This window comes from Macrobrachium nipponense, chromosome 4 (assembly GCF_015104395.2).
Source record: "Macrobrachium nipponense isolate FS-2020 chromosome 4, ASM1510439v2, whole genome shotgun sequence".
NCBI lineage: Eukaryota > Metazoa > Arthropoda > Malacostraca > Decapoda > Palaemonidae > Macrobrachium > Macrobrachium nipponense.
The window spans coordinates 136,255,137-136,275,055 of NC_061100.1; the positions used below are offsets into that span (position 1 = coordinate 136,255,137).

General features: G+C 38.2%; 1 protein-coding gene across 1 annotated transcript in view; it reads right to left on the bottom strand.

Annotated features, from left to right (window-relative positions):
• The window catches only part of LOC135211516 (uncharacterized), a 629,390-nt gene that overhangs the window by 72,953 nt on the left and 536,518 nt on the right, over positions 1 to 19,919 (bottom strand). The window contains 1 exon segment of the mRNA XM_064244821.1: positions 4,092 to 4,349. Within this exon segment, the coding sequence (XP_064100891.1) occupies positions 4,092 to 4,349 (258 nt within the window).

The following is a 19,919-nucleotide window of genomic DNA, read 5'->3' on the forward strand; positions in this document are numbered from 1 at the left end:
TTACAAGTTCTATTGCATTTTTGCACGGACCCTTTCCTTCTTAATTAAATACTATTTACATTCGTACCATTAAATATTCCATGAGAGAGAGAGAGAGAGAGAGAGAGAGAGAGAGAGAGAGAGAGAGAGAGAGAGAGAGAGAGAGAGAGAGAGAGTTGCCTTTCGAACGTCCACTTTGTTGGCGACTTTCAATTCTAAGAATGCAATCAGTAAGATTGGACCACAACTAATCACAGAACTTCTTCTTCTTTAACTACAATCAGAAATAAGACAGATCTGGGAGAGCGTATGAAAAAAACAAATAAATAAACATGGTGCCCTGCTCACTCACGCTTTCGTGGGTCAATTTGAGTGACATAGCGCCTCTATTTGAGTGACATAGCGCCTCTATTTAACTTTAACCAACTGACCTCTAGACAAAAGTCATCAGAGATCCCTCATCGCCACGCCCTCGCATCAAGATTACGAAGGGAACACGAAAATACAGACTCCGTTGTATGAACTGCAAAAAGCAACAAATATAATAAAACTTGGCACTCCTGTAAAAGGAGAGACTCCCTCGATACCCGGACGCGTTTTAGGAGACAAGGTGGGCCACTGTGAGAGAGTGAGTGCCACTTGCTGGAGTCTTTCTAATACTGGCACCACTGTTTTTCAAGCAGAAAGTCCCGTGCCCGACGCTCACTTTTTTCCCCGCGTTTCATAACTCGCGCTCAGACGTTGGAGACGGCAAGGGGAGGATAGTCAAATGAGTGCTTTTCGTTGCGTTTCATATATATATATATATATATAATATATATATATATAGATATATATATATATATATATATATATATAAACATGACTAGAAGTTATATTTATTTCTTGGATTTTTGCAAGGCATCTTTTTAATTAGAAGCTCAAGGGATGCATTAACATTGATCAGCACACGTCATACTTATTAATATATCCTTCAAGTGCAATGAAAGTCTCTCGCGTCATCGTAATTTAGATCAGTGAACATCAACACCTACTGTATATAGCACAAATGTAAATACCTATATTGAATTCCACTGGGTGATACGGAAGTCATCCTGATCACAAATAGCTAAATCTTAAAAAGCTCCGTTTTTTAAGGATGTAAAAAAATAATTTAATTCTCCTACGGAACCTTTTCAAGGACACTCCTCTCTGCTCACTACCCTCCTACTCGAGTGATCCTTCTCAGACCATCCTGCTTTTATCCCCCATCATCAACCCTCGAGGATTAATTTTCCCAGTACCATTCACTTCACTTTAAGATTGCATCCATACGTGGAAAGGATCATCCATCCTACGACCATCTACTCATTTCAAAAGTCAACCACCTTCGCGGAATAAGCCCAGGAATACATATATTCAGCGCATGACTTCGGTCTAGCCGTCGCCGGCAGGAATGACCTTCGTTTCTGTGACGTGAGTTTTCGATTTAAGTAAACTAAACTGGACAACATTCAATCTTACGATTGAAAAAAAAAATGTCCCAAGGAGGGTGGGAAATCTTTATCATCCCTACAATATACGAATGATCCTCTTCCAGCTATTGAAAAGCTACTTCGTCGTTTGATGTCTAAACTTTACTATATGCCTAACATAACCAATCTGCTAAGATGTCATTTTTTCCAGCATTTCAAAATGCCAACGTGTGTGTGTGTGTTTTTTTTTTAAGCATCAACAATTACTTTACCATTTTGTAGGATGTCACCTTTTCGATGTATCATCTGATCTACGACGTCGATGATTTTGAAGACAAACCATCCGATCACTGAAGACTCCAAAGTGCCCCTACCTACCAATGCCATCCAGAATTACCTTAGACATACAACCCTTTTCCTCTTTTCACTTCTTACGGATAAATACACAATGGTGCGCTGTTCCTTCAGCCATGGCACAAACATTAAAAATAATACTATCTGAAAAATCTCCACATAGGTACAACAATCTATTCACAGAATCATATACTAACATGACCATTAAATTGAAGGCAATATAGCTCAACAGCATCTGATTTCTTGTTCATATCCCAGAAATTTACCAGATGCATATACTCTGGTTCATTTTGAACTTTGCATTAATTAACAACTCTGACTGTTTCTACTTAGTGTCCCGAGCTTCTAATTGAGGAAAGTAAATCAGTCTCCCAAAATATGTGATACATCTCAAGACTGAAGAACTGCTATGTGATTCGGTAACTTTTTTCTTCCAATTATGAATCAAAATATATTTCATGATCATATTCTGAAAGTCGTTTTTAACAGTACTCTAGTCAATATTATTTTATTGTCATAATTTTAACTATCAATTAATATTAGGCATTTTGCCAAATATCCTAAAACGCTGTCTAAAATACGTTCTGTCATTGACGAAAGAGTGATTAAAAAAATTAGAACTAAAATCTTGAAAGATTTAAATGCTTATAGTTTCATTTAACAATCTTTTCTTGATAAAGAGTGATCAGTGCTCTCAGTAGGAAAACTGCAGTAGACTCTGGAAAAAATTAAGGGGAAAGAAAAAATGAAAAAAGAAATTAATGAAAATTTTTCTTTTCAATCTGAGCTCTGCAATTAAGAGATCATTCAGCCACCTGAGGCTTGTCGCAACCTCCCCTGAAGATTTCTCTCCTAAAATCCTCTCAGATTAAATGACTGTCGCTATTTTCCGTCCAATAAACACACAAAGAAGTTATCTATCGATGGGTATCGATATAAATATTCTTAAAGCACCAACAAACCTGTAAATTTCAAGAAATCGAATAATTTTCCAAGTCTTCTACCACTTACGGACATACACACACACACACACACACACACACACACACACACACACACACAGAGAGAGAGAGAGAGAGAGAGAGAGAGAGAGAGAGAGAGAAAGTCCCATTTCTCCTACTTCTCATGCATACAGAAGTTCCTTTCTTGAACAACCAAAGACAAGCGGGTTTTCGAGACGACACGGTGGTGATACATACGACACCCGACACTTGACACCGAGAATCATTGATGGTGATTGTTGGTCAACGGGGAGAGAGAGAGAGAGAGAGAGAGAGAGAGAGAGAGAGAGAGAGAGAGAGAGAGAGAGAGAGAGAGAGAGAGAGGATCATCAAATATTAAAAGACGAAGAGCAACAGGCTGCCAATTCATTGATGAGAAATCTTGCTTGAGGACAGCCGAAGTCTCACTGGTAAAGCCAACAGCGAGATTCTGTGAATTCTTTGGGAAGTCCTGGCAAAACCATGAAAGGAACAGCTACTAAATAATCCGCACGGCAACGTCTTGAAAAGAATAATGTCTACATAATCCTTGCGGCAATATTACGAGTGGAATAACGTTTAAATAATGCTCGTAGCAAAATCTTGAATGGAATAATGTCTACATAATACTCGTGGTAAAATTATGAGTGGAATAATGAATACATAATGCTCGTGGCAAAATCTTGATTGGAATAATGTTTAAATAATGCTCGTGGCAAATTCTTGAATTACATAATGTCTACATAATACTCATGGCAAAATTATGAGTGGAATAATGTGTAAATAATGCTTGTGGCAAAATTTTGAATGGGATAATGTATAAATAATACTTTTGGCAAAATATGAGTGGAATAATGTTTAAATAATGCTATTTGCAAAATCCTGAATGGAATAATGTTTAAATAATGATCATCGTAAAATCATGAATGGATAATGGCAAAATTATGAATGCGTGTGTCTAAATAATACTCATGACCAAATTTTGAATTGAATAATCTTAAATAATGCTATAACACCCAAAAGAATTATAAATAATAGAACAACATTATCAGCAACTATTAGCATCTCCAATTAAATTCAATATACGCTTATATTGTAATTAGTCTAAATAACAATGATTTTGGGGCACTTTCCTAAATCTCTGGAAGAAATGCTAACACTGCTAGAACTTGTCATGGAAACAAGTTAAACTTTTTAATGTCAGAACAATAAGTATGAAATAGATTCAAACAATGCAACATATCCTTCATTTTTCTTGCAATAAAACTAATAGTGAATGAACTCTTTACACACACACATACGCACACACACACACAGATCTTACATGTATAAGAGACTGCCTGAATTTCTCGAGCCTCTTGAAGCCTGTCCCTGAAACGTCTATGGGCACGAGTTCCGGCGGGTACTTGAGGGAGAGGGCCAATACCCGCTGCTCGGGAGAAGGTAGTTTGTGAGGAGTGGGTTCCTGGGCCGGAGGTACCACGGGCGCAGGCACCGACGGGGAGATGGGCGCCAGTGAGAGCTGCTCTGTCAACGTCTCGTCATCGCTACACCATTCTCGGAGGGCAGCGAAGCTGGCAGGCTGAAAGGAAACAGAGGAACATTTGTTAGAAGTTAGGTTTTGATAAGAAAGGAAGAAGTGTTATTGTCATTTGAGAAAGTAAGACAGATGACAGACGGATTGCCAGGGGAAGAGCACTGTGAATTTAGAAAAGGAGGAAAATATGTGGATCATGTACTTTCTATGAAACGGGTGACACGCTAGACAATAAGGGTTACGGCAGTATCAAAGGCGAATGCACAAGAAAATAATCTTCACAACACTTACAACATACATTGCAACCATTAGAGGTTTCTACTTAACACATGACAGTAAGAAATAAACTAGTGTCTTTATTCGTTCTCGTACCTTTAGCTTCATAATACCATGCAATATTTCCATAAATACAGATAAAGAAGAAAACGCACAAACGCACACACTAAAGATTCCATTCAAGGTTTTAATGTCAATACCACAAAAATTTTCATCTATAAACTATAAAGTGATCAAACGACACAAAGGCATCAGATATGTCTCAACCGATTATATATATATTATATATATATATATTATATATATATATATATTATATTATATATACAACACACACATATATATATATATATATATAATAATATATTATAATATACCGCCCACAAAAAAATCCACACGACTTTGGAAACACTAAATTATCAGATTGTCTCTGCTACTTTTTTTATATAAAACCAGTCACTCCCCAACCACAGCTCTACCGCATATTCACTCCCAGCATACTTTTTTTTAACTGAACAGTTTTTAGAGTATTATTCAAAGCTTGGTAATGAACAGAAGTTAACCATATGAAAAACTAAGTAATCTTAAATGAACAGAATGGAAGGTGAAGAGTATTATGTTGAATGCTTAATACCGATCGACATCCATTCTGTTCATTTAAGATTGCTTATTTTCTTTCATATGGTTACCTCTGCTCATTACCAAGCTCTGAATAATACTCTAAAACCTGTTCAATATGAGGAGTAATGATGTGCTGAAGCAAGAAGTCAATTAATACCTATGTGCTCAACTTTATAAACTAAAACAGACTTCAAAGGCCAACAAGAGACTCGAACAATAAAACTAAATTATGAATCATCATCATTATTAAAACACTCACAAAACAATTCCAAACTGAAATGACACTACCAAAAGCTCTCTCTCTCTCTCTCTCTCTCTCTCTCTCTCTCTCTCTCTCTCTCTCTCTCTCTCTCTCTCTCTCTCTCTCTCTCTCTCTCAAAAATATTCCACGAACGAGGACGTTTTCAACGTAGCAGAAAAGTTTCATGACAGATGTCACGTTTTTGCTGTGTTCTGCAGAGACCCTAAAGAACTGGTGCATCCCTTCTGGCAAGAGAACAAACACAGGTGTGAATACACGACCCCGAGGAAAAAGCCGGAAAGAGACGGGCAACACCTTACACTAATTAGCTAAAAGGTAAGGTGGTGAGCCTATCCACCTGTATGATAAAAGTCGAGTGTAAAGACAATCCAATAAAACGAGTCAGACAAAACAAGATCGTTCTAGTTTATTCCTTTGTTATGAATCCTGGCGGATACATGAAACTCCATAGAAATTTAATACGTACGGCATACTTATGTATAAAATAGCAGAACACAGTCATCAGTTTCTTCTCCTACTGTTACCAACAGATGCAAATGCCTCAACATACGAAAGTGTAATACACGAATAATTAAACGGGCGTGACATTCAAGTAGCACACAAAGGCTCCAAGAGGAAGCTGGCTGGAAAATGTCACGGCTTACGCTGACGCTACTCTGCTGTGACGTAAACCGAGGTGGTGAATAATTTCTCGAGTTCCTCCGGCGTACGGGACGTTACATCGGTTATCTCACGCTGAAATATTCATGGATTGCCAATACTCGGAAGAATTTTAGGGCTCTTGATAAGCGGAATGAATGCAAGATCAATATCATCTTTGCCATTTCATTTGAATTTACATGTAATGGTTATTATACCGATGTGTTTTATTTATTTATTTATTTGCCTATTTTATTTTTTCTATTTGAGAGAGAGAGAGAGAGAGAGAGAGAGAGAGAGAGAGAGAGAGACTAAATACGAAAGTGAGACGCCTAAAGGATGCTGCAATTTGCTCACAAATTCATAGCTAACGACGAGAGCGGCCACTGTGCTGCCACATATACGAATAGCATTCACTGAACACTTTCCGTAAAACTATAGGAAACGTATGACCACTGACTTCACAGGGATGATTTGCTTCGCTGGCTGGAAAGTTGGTGTTAACAACAGTAGCTGTTGAGCCATCCTAAAGAGTCACATTCAATGCCTTTTGCATAGTTATATAACCACTGTTCTTTAACAATGGACTGAGGCATTGCCTCTGTGCAATGGCCTTCCATACTCTTGACTTCAAGTTCCCTTGGGTGAAAGTTCTCTCAAAATACCTTTTCCTTTGTCATTTATTCATCATATAATTTAGTCATTTCAACTCATCTTTTGCAGGGAGTATAATTATAAATAATAATAATAAGAATTACTAACAAAGGAAAACCATGGATTCATGTTTCAAATTTCGACGCTCTGTCTTCAAAGCTGTCAAGACCATTCAGCGTCGAAGTCATAAATCAATGGAGACTACAAACGATGACTAAATAACCCTTCACTCATAATGCGAGAAAACTCAACATTTTGTTACCCTTTATGAGCGGAAAATGTAAAGATAAAATACCGTAGGTTTATTCGAAATGCCAAACTTATGTTGGCCTTTAGAAATTGAGCGATTACAAATTACCTTATGTTGCGAACACCAAGACTTTGGTCTTCGTGATCCTGTCAAGAAAAAGGATTCAAACAAAACATCAGGATCCTTAATAAAAGGAAAAATAAATAACCACCATAGAAAAAGGGGCTTCAGTTTGAAATGTTACACACCAAATCATTCTCTCTCTCTCTCTCTCTCTCTCTCTCTCTCTCTCTCTCTCTCTCTCTCTCCGTGAATTATTAAAGTGACAGGAGACCTTTTCTCTGGGAGACTACCTTAATTCACTTCCTGTGACGTCAATATCGGAGATTAAAGGGATTTGGGCCCTCTTTTTGAGGTAAAACAAATTTGCCCTCGATAGGAATAGGCCTTCAGAAGGTATCCTGTGAAAAGCTGATAAACTGATGATCCAACTGTAATTCCAGGTTAAATGAAGACAAAGTCTCTCTCTCTCTCTCTCTCTCATCACACACACACACACACACACACACACACACACACATATATATATATATATATATATATATATATATATATATATATATATGTGTGTGTGTGTGTATGTGTGTGTGTGTGTGTGTGTGTGTGTGTGTGTGTGTAACATATATCTACCATGGTGTGTACATACAACGCCGAAACGACATCTTTCGACTCCCCAATATTTTAGCATTGTTTTCCACTGAAACCCTTGAAATCTCAAATGGACTTGCAACGCACTAAGGAGGAAGGGGGATAGCTGGATCAGCAATGATACTATACTGAGTGGAAGGGAACGAGAGGAAAGTCACATTAGTTACATTAGGTTGAGTGAGGCCAAATTTAAGCCTAAAAAATGGTCCTTTGCATTACGATACTCCTTTCCATGTGACCTGAGAACTCTTGCTTGGAAGAATATGATTCAAGAGCTTTTAACCACTGCTCTTCCATGAAGCAAATTTTATTCTATATCACTTCATGTTTACATATAGTATATCTGTCAAAGTCCCGTTTTTTTATATTTTAACTGAACAAGAAAACAGCTCTTTTCAGTAAAGTAATTTTGCTTTTGCCTGAAAAATATTTTATTTGCGGGTCATAAGCAGCAAATATATGTGGATGATGCAGGGATACAACGAAATCCTCACTTCCTATAATATTTTGGAACACAATTCACCCTCAAAAATTCAACACTGAGTGGATGCTGCTGATTTTTTAACGCGTCTGGAAATTTCCAGTCTAAACATAACTACCACTGGAAGGAACAAACACCCATTCCAGCAACCTTATCTCACAGGTAAAATCCAGAAAGCTCTTGGCGTTCAGACAAGAGAACAGTATTCCGGCAATGGTAGAACAGGAGATCAGGAGTATTCGACATAACTACTACCTGTCGATATGAGAGACAGCGTGAACAATACCCAGTTTTCTGGGAGTATGTGACGAGATACTTTCACATTCAAATAAGAACAAAAAGAAAGCAAGGGAATTATTCTGTATCCAAACAAAGCTGAAAAAAGGAGGGGGGGGGGGGGGGGGGGGGGGGGGGGGGGGGGGGGGGGGGGGGGGGGGGGGGGGGGGGGGGAGAATTAAACCTCTGGAACTAGAGTATATGACAAAAATAGATGATGATCACGATGGCACATTGCTGGATTGCTAATTGCCAATAACCAAGCGAATATACATTAATTACAGGCAATACTCGCTTATGAACGACAGAAAATAGCCAACGGGAATCGATTTAAGTTTGTGCAAACGCCATTCAAATCACGTCACTAACCGGAAACAATAATTTTGGGAACAGAATCATATCGTACATCCGAAGACCGTCAACGAAACATGCACACACGAGGAAGCTGCTGCTCACAACTTTCTCCTTTACACACGCACACACATTATGTATGTAATATATATACATACATACATAATATATAATATATATATATATATATATATATATATATATGAGTCTGATCACATTACCGTGATTCATATATACGCATTAAGCTACAAATGTCCTTTAATATCTAATTCGCTCCACTTCAGAATTGATATATTTTCATATATGTTAACTGAAGGGGAATTTTTAGTTGATAATAATTTCGTCGGCTCCCAGGCGCGAACCTAGGAACCTGATTTCTGGGTTCCTAGGTTCGGCGAAATTATTATGAACTATAAATTCCCCTTCAGTTAACATATGAAAATATATTGATTCTGAGGTAGAGCGAATTAGATACCAAAGGACATTTGTAGCTTAATGTGTATATATATATATATATATATATATATATATATATATATATATATATATATATATATATATATATATATATATATGGCACAGGTTCGACACCTAAGCGAAGACAGGAAAGCCTGATAGTAAGTAACGCCTTTGTTGACCTATGCTGCGAATTTGGCGTAATTGTCAATTATGCGATGGTGTATATATATATATATATATATATATATATATATATAATATTTTATACAAATATATATATATATACATATATACACTTACATATATATATATTTATATTTATACCTATATATACAATCTGCTAACCAAACTATTTTCATTTATCCTCTTCTGAACGTTTCGTCAAACTATCAAGCCCAGTTTGCTTTCATTATTTTCATATCTTTACTGTCTCGAGAAAAGGAAATTTGTATACCTCTGCTTGAATAAGTAATTGAAAAAGTATCTTACTTTTTCAAATCTCTTCCATGTAGAGGAGGAAAAGGAAAATGGATGGTCAACTCTTGCCTGTCATAGAGAAGGATACAAACAGCTGAAGTTTGGCTTATCCTCACAGTGCACCAATCGTCATCTGCCATGCCTCAAGGATAGCTCGTGGACAGAGGTGACATAAGACCTCGCAGCTCCTGGTTCTGTAGAAGCAAATCCTACAACTACAACCCCAAGGTGATTCACAACCACCAGGGGTACCATATAGCATAGAAGATGCCCATTTGGTTACACTTGGGGCAAGGGGACCCAAAGATCGATTGCGATGTGGTATCAACTAGAAATAAGAAGGCGAGATTCAGCAACTGTCTAACGGTAACCAGCCCATGTCTTTCCATAACAGCTATGTGCTATAGTATTTCTAATTCTTTTAACTCTGGTAAAGTTTCATCGCAATTCAAGAACTTCCCCCTTGAATTAATATGACTCTTGCCGTGAATGCAGCATCCTTGACAGTAGCTCCCTTATGACACGGTTGCTTAGGATTCCAGACTCCAGATGACGACGTAAGCCACAAGGCAAATGGACCACGACATCTCCAGAAATAGCGTAGTGCAAACGAGTCTCTCCTTAAGTGAATCTGAGGCCCATCATTAAAAGAGGTTGATGTAATTTCGAGGGGTTGTGAAATACGCCATTCCAATTGCCACAAGTAATAATTTATTCAATGTGCTTTTTGTTTATTACCTTTCCACTTCTATTAACAAGAATACTTTTTAACATGCACGCATGGATTTCTTTATATTTACAAATCTTAAATCACAAATATCGCTACTATCGAAATCAATGTACCTTGGGATTCGTATCTATGCCTTTGGTTTACGAAAACGACAAAAAGGCTACTTTGACAACTCGGCTATGGAGAGGGATTCGAACAACAATGGTAATTCCAACTCCTAAAAAATGACCGTGACAAATGAATGACTTCATAGTGTCATTCCACACTACTTCTTCCTTACATAATGAAAGCAGAGATGCCATCTGTCACCAGAGGCACTGACCTTAGCTGACTTTCCCAGATATATAACCCTTGCTACACTTTCGTACCGCTCTCGCTCACTCCAAATCTCGCCCCTCTTAGGCCTCAAAGGCATGCGGCAATGCGTCAGAAAAGAGAACAAGATATTTATTCCCTTACTCTCTTGAGAGAGAGAGAGAGAGAGAGAGAGAGAGAGAGAGAGAGAGAGAGAGATAATAATGCTGGGCTTCTACAGCTCTTGAATAGTTTGATTCCAGATATACTCGACATCTTTCCTCATTTTGAAAATTACTTATAGCGAGCAAAAGGACGAAAGTAGAAGCAAATGCTTTTAATTCTCTGTAAGCCTTCAATACTAAAACCAAAATAAAAAGCTTTGCACTAAAAGGTGTGTAAATACAGAGATAAAGTGAGAGTGTTTGCGCATATCTTTCCGCATCCGGAGGAAAGAGAGGAACAAGAGATTTTGATATTCGTGATAGCATTGCCGATGACAGCCAGGTCGTCCCTCTGGGATAATTTGATTAAGTCTCTCTCTCTCTCTCTCTCTCTCTCTCTCTCTCTCTCTCTCTCTCTCTCTCTCTCGTTTTTTCCAGCTGCCATCAATCCAACTTAACAGTTTCTTCATGCTATGGACGTCTAAGCTGTCGCTTCCTTACTGTGAGGCACTTCGGTGAGACCAGAGGAACAAGGGAAATGTTTTTCTGACAGACAAGACAAATATACAACTGGGAAGAAGGGTCAGTAATACAACGCAACCAATGGCAGATGCAGAATGATGACTTGTTTCTAATAATGCTCTGGAAGAAATACAATTCATCTAATGATGCTCTGGAAGAAATAAAATTCAGCCCAGCTTCATAAATCCATTGTCGGGTTTTTCGTCACCCTAGCTTACAACACCGCGTGACGCAGAGGGTCTCTGTAAAATTCCGCGACTCATATCTTTCCCGAGTTAACCTTTCACAGTTATCTATTAATCGCCCTCTTCCTCCTCACAGTTCTCGTCAAAGCAGGTCTGGGTCTCCCAACTCTCCTGATGCCTAAAGGATCCCAGATGACACTATCGTGTACTCTTCTCTAGGGATTTGTGAGGAGGACATGCCCAAGCTATCTGCATCTCCTTGTCATTATCTGACTTATTTACTTATGGAATTTCGGTAATTTCCATTACAGTATAATTTCTTACTCCTCGTATCTTCCTTAAGCGTTATTCTCAAATCGGCGAAATTTTTTATAGTTTCGTGTCACACCACGATTCACGTCCGCACACCAATAAAAATCGTTAAACCTGAAGTAACTGAAATACATAAACGTACTTTCGTATATCATATCCGTCTAGGTGATTTCCACATCTTATTCAGCATGCCAACTGTTCTATTTCCCTTTTCTAACCTTTTATTGTCTTAGGATCCGATCGCTGTTCCTACAAACCGGAAAGATTCAACGTCATTAATCCTTTCTCCTTGTAATGTTATTTCACCCCATCAATTCTATTTTCCTTAAGATTTATCTTCAGCCCCTTCTCTCTTGAAATATGCTCCATTCTATAGGCAAGTTTTGTAAATCTAGAGGTGTTTTGCGTATCGAGAAAGCTTTATTTCATATTCTAAATCTCTCAAGTTATTCCCCGGCTCGGCCAATGCGGAATCAGAAGAATTTATTGCTGGCGATAGAAATTCATTTCTCGATATAATGTGGTTTGGATCCCACAATAAGCTGTACGTCCCGTTGCTAGGTGACCAATTGGTTCCTAGCCGCGTAAAAATATCTAACCCTTCAGGCCAGCCCTAGGAGAGCTGTTAATCAGCTCAGTGGTCTGGTAAAACTAAGATACGCTTTTTTATTCATTATAATATCGATGAGAAGGGCAAACAGCACAGGTGAAACAACATTCTCTTGCAGCACCTCATTGATAATTGCAAATTTGCTTGACTTCCTTATTCAACAGGAATACTATGGTGACGCAAGACCTACAGTAATACTAATCTGTGAATGGTGTCAAAGAGCTTCTTTTAATCAGCAAAAACCTGAGTCTTTCCCATGCGTTTTTTTTCTTCTTCCCTTTACATCCTCGGTACCTTCATTGTTCCTGCCAATTTTCGCATTCACACAGCCAGCACCAATTCTCCATATATCCCATTTAGTACTTCATTTGTAACATTGATTTCTTTCCTACGTTAAGTATATCTTGGTTTAACCAGACCACTGAGCTGATCTACAGCTCTCCTAGGGCTGGCCCGAAGGATTTGATATTTTAACGTGGTTAAGAACCAATTGGTTACTTGGCAACGGGGGACCTACAGCTTATTGTGAGATCCGAACCATATTATATCGAGAAATGAATTTCTAATCACCAGAAATACATTCCTCTGGTTCTGCGTTGGCAGAGCAGGGAAGCGAATTCGGACTACCAAGTCGGTAAGCTAGCACGTAACCCACTCGTCCGAGGAACTTATTATTATTATTATTATTATTACTTATTTTTTTAAAGTCCATTTATTTCAAAAGGTATAATTATCAGATTTTTTATCGCAACACATCCAACTCCCTCCCCAACACACACACACACACAAAATAAATAACAAGGTGAACAAATCAAAATAAGCCGAAGAAATGCAAGACAATAAAATAAAGCTGCCAAAATCAAGGAAAGTATTAAATCGGTTTCAAAATACTCCCGATAAAAATGAGAAAACCAGAGAGATAAGTTATCTCGTTATAATAATGCGATATCAGAGTCCGTTAAGACCTCACACAATCGCCAGAAAAGATAAGAAGGGAAAAACCAACAACTGATAATAGGCGAGAATTGCATCTCACCTGAACGATAAACGACATCACTTGCGAGAGTGACATCTCTTTCTTTGGTGAAAGACAGCGATGTAGTACGTCCCTCGTATGAACACCGGGAAGAAATATACGAAAAGACACAGTGAACAATATTCCCAAAGGCTTTCCTCTACTTCCAAGGGCACATCTTGACTCACTCAAGGCTTGTCCGCAGGAAGCACTTTTATGCCTAAGGTGAAAAGCAATGCAATGCTTATAGTTTAAGACAGGTAATATTATACGATAGATGGGAAAATAATTCAGCCAATTTTAAATATTCCTCATTATAATTCTGGGTAAAACCCAGTCTCATACCACAAAAGAAAGACTGGTATTTTAAAATAATTTCTCTCTCAGTAAAAAATACACTGATTTTCTTCAGGCCCCAACAGAAATACGGTATCTCGCATAAACGGCGCACTTTTTTAAAAACCAAGATTTCGAGTTCACGTCTCAGAACAAAGTGTGCTCAGAATTCTACCATAAAGTAGAAGATCGCAATTCAGAATTTAGTTATTGTCCACAGAACCCATTAAGTTATCAAAAATAGCTTGAATACGTCTCGTTGTTGCATTACGCCCCTATAAAAGAGAGAGAGAGAGAGAGAGAGAGAGAGAGAGAGAGAGAGAGAGAGAGAGAGAGAGAGAGAGAGAGAGAGTTGAATTTGCAAGGACAGCTCCTACCCACTCAAAATGCTTCATCAACTGCCACAGATGTAATTACTACTACAAAGACACAGGCTACACAGCCATACTCGTACGCGCAGAAATAATGAGCAGTTCCTACACGTAATTTATTACTCGACGAATAATAAAACAAAGATACAATGGCAGTAATAATTCATCATCATCATCATCATCTCCAACGCCCAGCGACTCATGTCATTCCTGTGCTTTATGTTCCACAGAACTCCACTCATCTCCAGCTCCCGCCTCCTATAGTCTGTTATTTTTCATCTGTCCATCCGCCTGTGGTGTTTTTGTATGGTAACACTGCGTCCGGGCTTTAGATAGTTACATTCAGCTTACACTCAACGATTATAATAATATCGTATTTCGAATATTAACGGTGTAATTCGCATACAGTAAATTATTAAAACACTTTTCAGTTGCAAATGTACACGTAGATATTCTTTTATGTACCAAAAACTTACACATACCGTAACTATCTAAAGCCCGGGACGCAGTGTTACCATACAAAAACACCACAGGCGGATGGACAGATGAAAAAAAAACAGAGTATAGTTCTCATCCAAGTAGTTCTGGGCTCCAGACTCCTCTAGAGCCCAAAGGAGCCCAGCTGGCATTAGCACGTGATGTGACATCATAGAATTTTACCTGGAACATCAAGCTCGTTGAAAAGAAAGACACAATATAATTTTGCAAAATTTAACGAAACTTTAGTACTAACGTTTTTTTCATTACAGATCCAAAAATTCAGTTACAAACGGATGAAAGTTTTGGCAAAATTGTGAGAATAGAAAGACTTATCTGAAATATTACTAGTCTCCCTATTCACGAAACATTCGTCATTCTGTAGGGCAAGCAGACGCTTCACTTTGGAAATGATGAAACGAAGCCTATTTCATTAACAATGTAATTTACAAAAAGTGGAAAAAAACGTGAACATACATATTTAAAAGTAAAAAAAAAAATAACATACATGCACGAAAGACTTTTAAAGCCAGTTCATCTGATTTGTTGGAGCCTATCGGACATAAAGGCAATAAAAGTACGCAAACACACAGCCGATTCGGACATAAACTACCAGGCGCCCGACAGCCAAGTGTTTCCAAGTGGAAAGACCAACAATAACCGTTCACATCCATCTCAAAAAGCCTTCAATCTGATTAGGCAGGGCAACTGAGCTGGTAAACTCGTTCCCGTGTACAGACCATGGCTGGCGTTCATGCTCTACCACCAATACATACAAACGTAAACACATACATACATACATACAAAGCCCGTACACACAAACAAGCAGCGTGACAGACAGTACTTACAAGCAATAATTGGCACTGAAACGTCTAAATTCACCCTGATTGAATGGTATATCATTCTCTTCCATTCTTGCAGCACAAAAGGAAGGAATTTTTGTGTTGAATCAGATGAAAGGATTACTGAGTTTTTCTTCTATCTTTCGGGAAGGGGAGGGGGATCATTATTGTGGTCAAACGAGGATCTGCAACGTATTATGAATGAATGAGTAACTGGGTACAATTGATGAAACTCAATGGGTTAATACGAGATGGTGTGACAATAACAAGTGGATAATCTCTCAACAATAAGGATTTTTCTCTTTTTAACTACCACAACTCAAGAATTTGTCCCTTTCAAGCTTCATGAATGAGATTTATTACCGAGAGAGAGAGAGAGAGAGAGAGAGAGAGAGAGAGAGAGAGAGAGAGAGAGATAAGGAGGAGATGGAGGAGATGAGGTTATTGGCGGAGTGAGGAAATAGGAGGAAGACGAAGACTACGAGGGGAAAAAGAGGCGGGGGCAGGGGGAGGGGAGGTAATGGGGCATGGGACGTGACATGAAAAAGTATCATGACAAGAGAGTGAGAGGGAAAGCTCAGGGACCTAAAAAGATTGTGAGGTCAGTCGCCAGGATGGATTACTACGAGCAGTCTTTGGAGAGAACTATGAACAAGAATGAGTCAGAGAAAGAAGGAAGAATGGATGGCGGGGAAATAAGGTAAGAGAGTTGAAAATAATCGTTAATGTTTAAATGGCAGGAATAAAGAGTGGTCTGGGCAAGTCGACTAAAGCTTCGAAGCGAGTTGCATCAAGGGATCGATGTTTAGCCCCAGTTACTCATCTCCCCATCGACTCCCCTCTCTCTCTCTCTCTCTCTCTCTCTCTCTCTCTCTCTCTCTCTCTCTCTCTCTCTCTCTCTCTCTCTCTCTCTCGGAGAAATAATATAGGGTGTGAGAAGTGGACGCCTTTGGGAGTTGAAACGGCAGAAGGAGGGAAGTCCAACAATAGTGCATACGCACGCGCGCGCACGCAGAAAAAACATATGCACGCACGCATGCACGCGAGTGATGAACGGTTCCCTCTGTCAGCAGGCGGAACCAGTTATTTGAGACATGAAGAGAGGATTACGCTTTGTAAAAGGTTTGCATGACATGTTTCGCCTGCTCAGTTTGTAAAAGGCGAGAACAACTTGATGTATCCAACCAACATTTCCTATAACGACTCATAACTTCGTATTCATTCATCAAAAAGAATTTTGCATATAAACTAGATAAACCAGTGTTAACATGACTAACTACTACAATAGAAAAACTCACATATAAAACAAACTGGCATATCATCAAACTATGGGGGCAAATGTCAAACAACTGTATATATATGTGTGTATATACACACACACACACACATATATATATATATATATATATATATATATATATATATATATATATATATATATATTCCAGTAATCCAGCAGTGTTCTTTGAAGTTCAAAAGGTTCATAAAAACTCTATTTACACGACAAAGCCATATATTTAGATTGACAATACTTCAGTTCTGATCACCGGTGAACAGGTTTGGAGAATTACTAATTAAGATATATGGCTTTGCTGTGCAAATAGTGTTTTTATGAGCCTTTTGTGCGTGTGTATATACGTGTATACATACATACATACATACACACACACACACACACAAATATATATATATATATATATATATATATATATATATATATATATATGATATATATATAATATATATATATATATATATGTGTGTGTGTGTGTGGGGGGGGGGGGGGAGATGGGGAAAAGCCAAGCAACCATCATCAAGATCAATATGAAAGATATTTTCTTCTAATGGAGGGATAGATGTAGTTTAATGTTATGTGTGACAATATGAATGAATGAAAACAGTCACACGACAAGGAAACTTGTGAAACAACTTCTTAACCCAAATCTCAGGATAGTGATTTAAATCTTTGCTCGAAGAGAGCAGGTAAATAAGCTGTGTAAAATATTTCGTCTTTCGGAAGTCCAGAAAACAATCAGACGACAAATAATACTTTTAGGAAGGTAAGTTAAGGGTATTTGGTTGGGAACCTCAACTTAAGGGTAATTGGCTAGTAACCCAAATCTTATGGTGATCTGCTACCATCACTGAATTTAGTGCGACTGGCTATCCACCCCATATCTAAGCTATCCAATCAGCTAAAAAAAAAAAAAATCATATTGGAAAAACCTTCTCATATTGTACATGGGTAGACCCCAAAATGACGATTGGAAATAATGATCGGATAGATGTAGGTGTGAAGTTTTTCGAATTAAAAAAAAAACAATTTCAAATGGAGACTGGATTCACTATTGTTTATAGATGATGTAGATGTATTTGATAAGAGTGAATAAACCGAAGTTGCAGAAACTAATGAAAGAGTTTGAAACTATTTGGGGAACTGATCACTTTTAAATCTATACGTATTTACATAACATTTAAATAGTGCTGACCATGTTTTTGCTACAATACTAAGATCGGTTTTCCTCTATACAAAAAATGTCACAAATGATCACTAAGTTAGATGGGTGAAGCATCCTCAAAATCTTTGAAAAATCGCAGAAGTTCATTGTTTAGGTTTTGCCAGTGACAATGAGCACTTTGTATTTTTTTTTTTTACCAAGGTAGGTAAACACATATAACTCACTCCCAAGACAAGCAAGATCCAGGGAATGAAGCCCCAACAGTCAGGCAAGACAACGCACCCAAGGTTAATTAGGATTTATTCCTATAAGGACCACCTAAGCCAAGGATACAATGCGCTATGTTAGATTAGGTTAGGATGTCTTCTCTTATGCTTTGCCCAGAGCCCAGGTCCGTCCCATTATCGCTGAGAAGGGCAAGTGTCTTTCTGCAAATGATTAATATAAGATATCCTCTGCAGATTGGGAAGAGACCACTGGTTCACTGGCACAGTGACCCTCCTCTGATGACTACCAGAGATAAACTCTCATAAGTTAACATAAAATTCCCAGTGGAGGTGAATGTTTTGAATGTCAATTTCGCAGATTCACATCAAACACAATTAGATAAAACATGGTTTCCATATCTACCAGGATATAAAGTTAAAGGCAACCTTCACCAGTACTGGAACAACGAATGTTAGCATGAATAGAGGAAGAGTAGAAGGTGTTCATTCGTGCAACAGAATAAATCCGAGAGATAATTTATGATCAATGAAGGGACAAATCACAGAGCAGATGAAGCGACAAATCAATGAAAGCAACTGAAGACCAGAGGGTTTGGAACATCAGTATTGTCTCTAAAAATGCATAAGCTGGAAAGCACAAGGGAAATGTTGTATTTTTTATTCTTCACAGAATTAACAAACCGATGTTGGGATGGATTTTCGGCATAGAGCACGCGAGGTAAGGAGGACAGAAATCATGAGAAACACAGATATAGGAGACACTGAGGAAAATGTGGTAAGGGTATAGGTGGTAAAAATGGATCAGGTCAGGTGGGCAGAACTGCCAATTGCTGGGGGGTTGATAAACTTGTTCGTGAATGAATCTCATATCACTCTCTCTCTCTCTCTCTCACACACACACACACACACACACACACACACACACACACACATACACACACGTCACAAAACAGGACTTCAATATCAATAAAAGTATATAGCTCCGACAGGTGCCACAACAAACATGCAAAGCACTTGAATTTGCAGAAACTTCTATTTATTAAAAACAACTAAGATTAGAGAAAATGCTTTAAAATTCTCTACAAATTTAAGAAACACGGGAACAAATAGAGTGAGAAAAAAAAACGCAACAAAACGAAACCAATATTTCTATCTCGGGCAACGCGCAGTAATTCATCCACAAGAATTACTTGCGGAGAAATCCGCCGCTAGTTACATCCTTTCCCAAAAGCGGCTTAACCCAGTTTTATATTTTTTTCTTATATTTCAATCCCGTTCCGTCCCTATTCGATACCTTGAACGCCTCCATAATGAAAAAGGGAAAAAAATAAAATAAAAAGCATAATCACCCAGAATCCAATTACACCACGCCGTTCCTTTCATGGGGCTCAACAAAATCATTTTTTCCCCATCAATGTTGCGCCAATATTCGTGTGGATTTTTTCCCACTCGATAAACGGAAAGGGTTTTAATATATATACCGATACATTTCACATGCGCCTTTCAGCATCCTGGAAATAAAAATAACACCAAGCTTAATGGGAGGGGGGTTAAAACGCTGAATTGAATTTGCAATATTGGTCTTGTACGTCTTCTTGCAATGTGAGGCCTATTCAT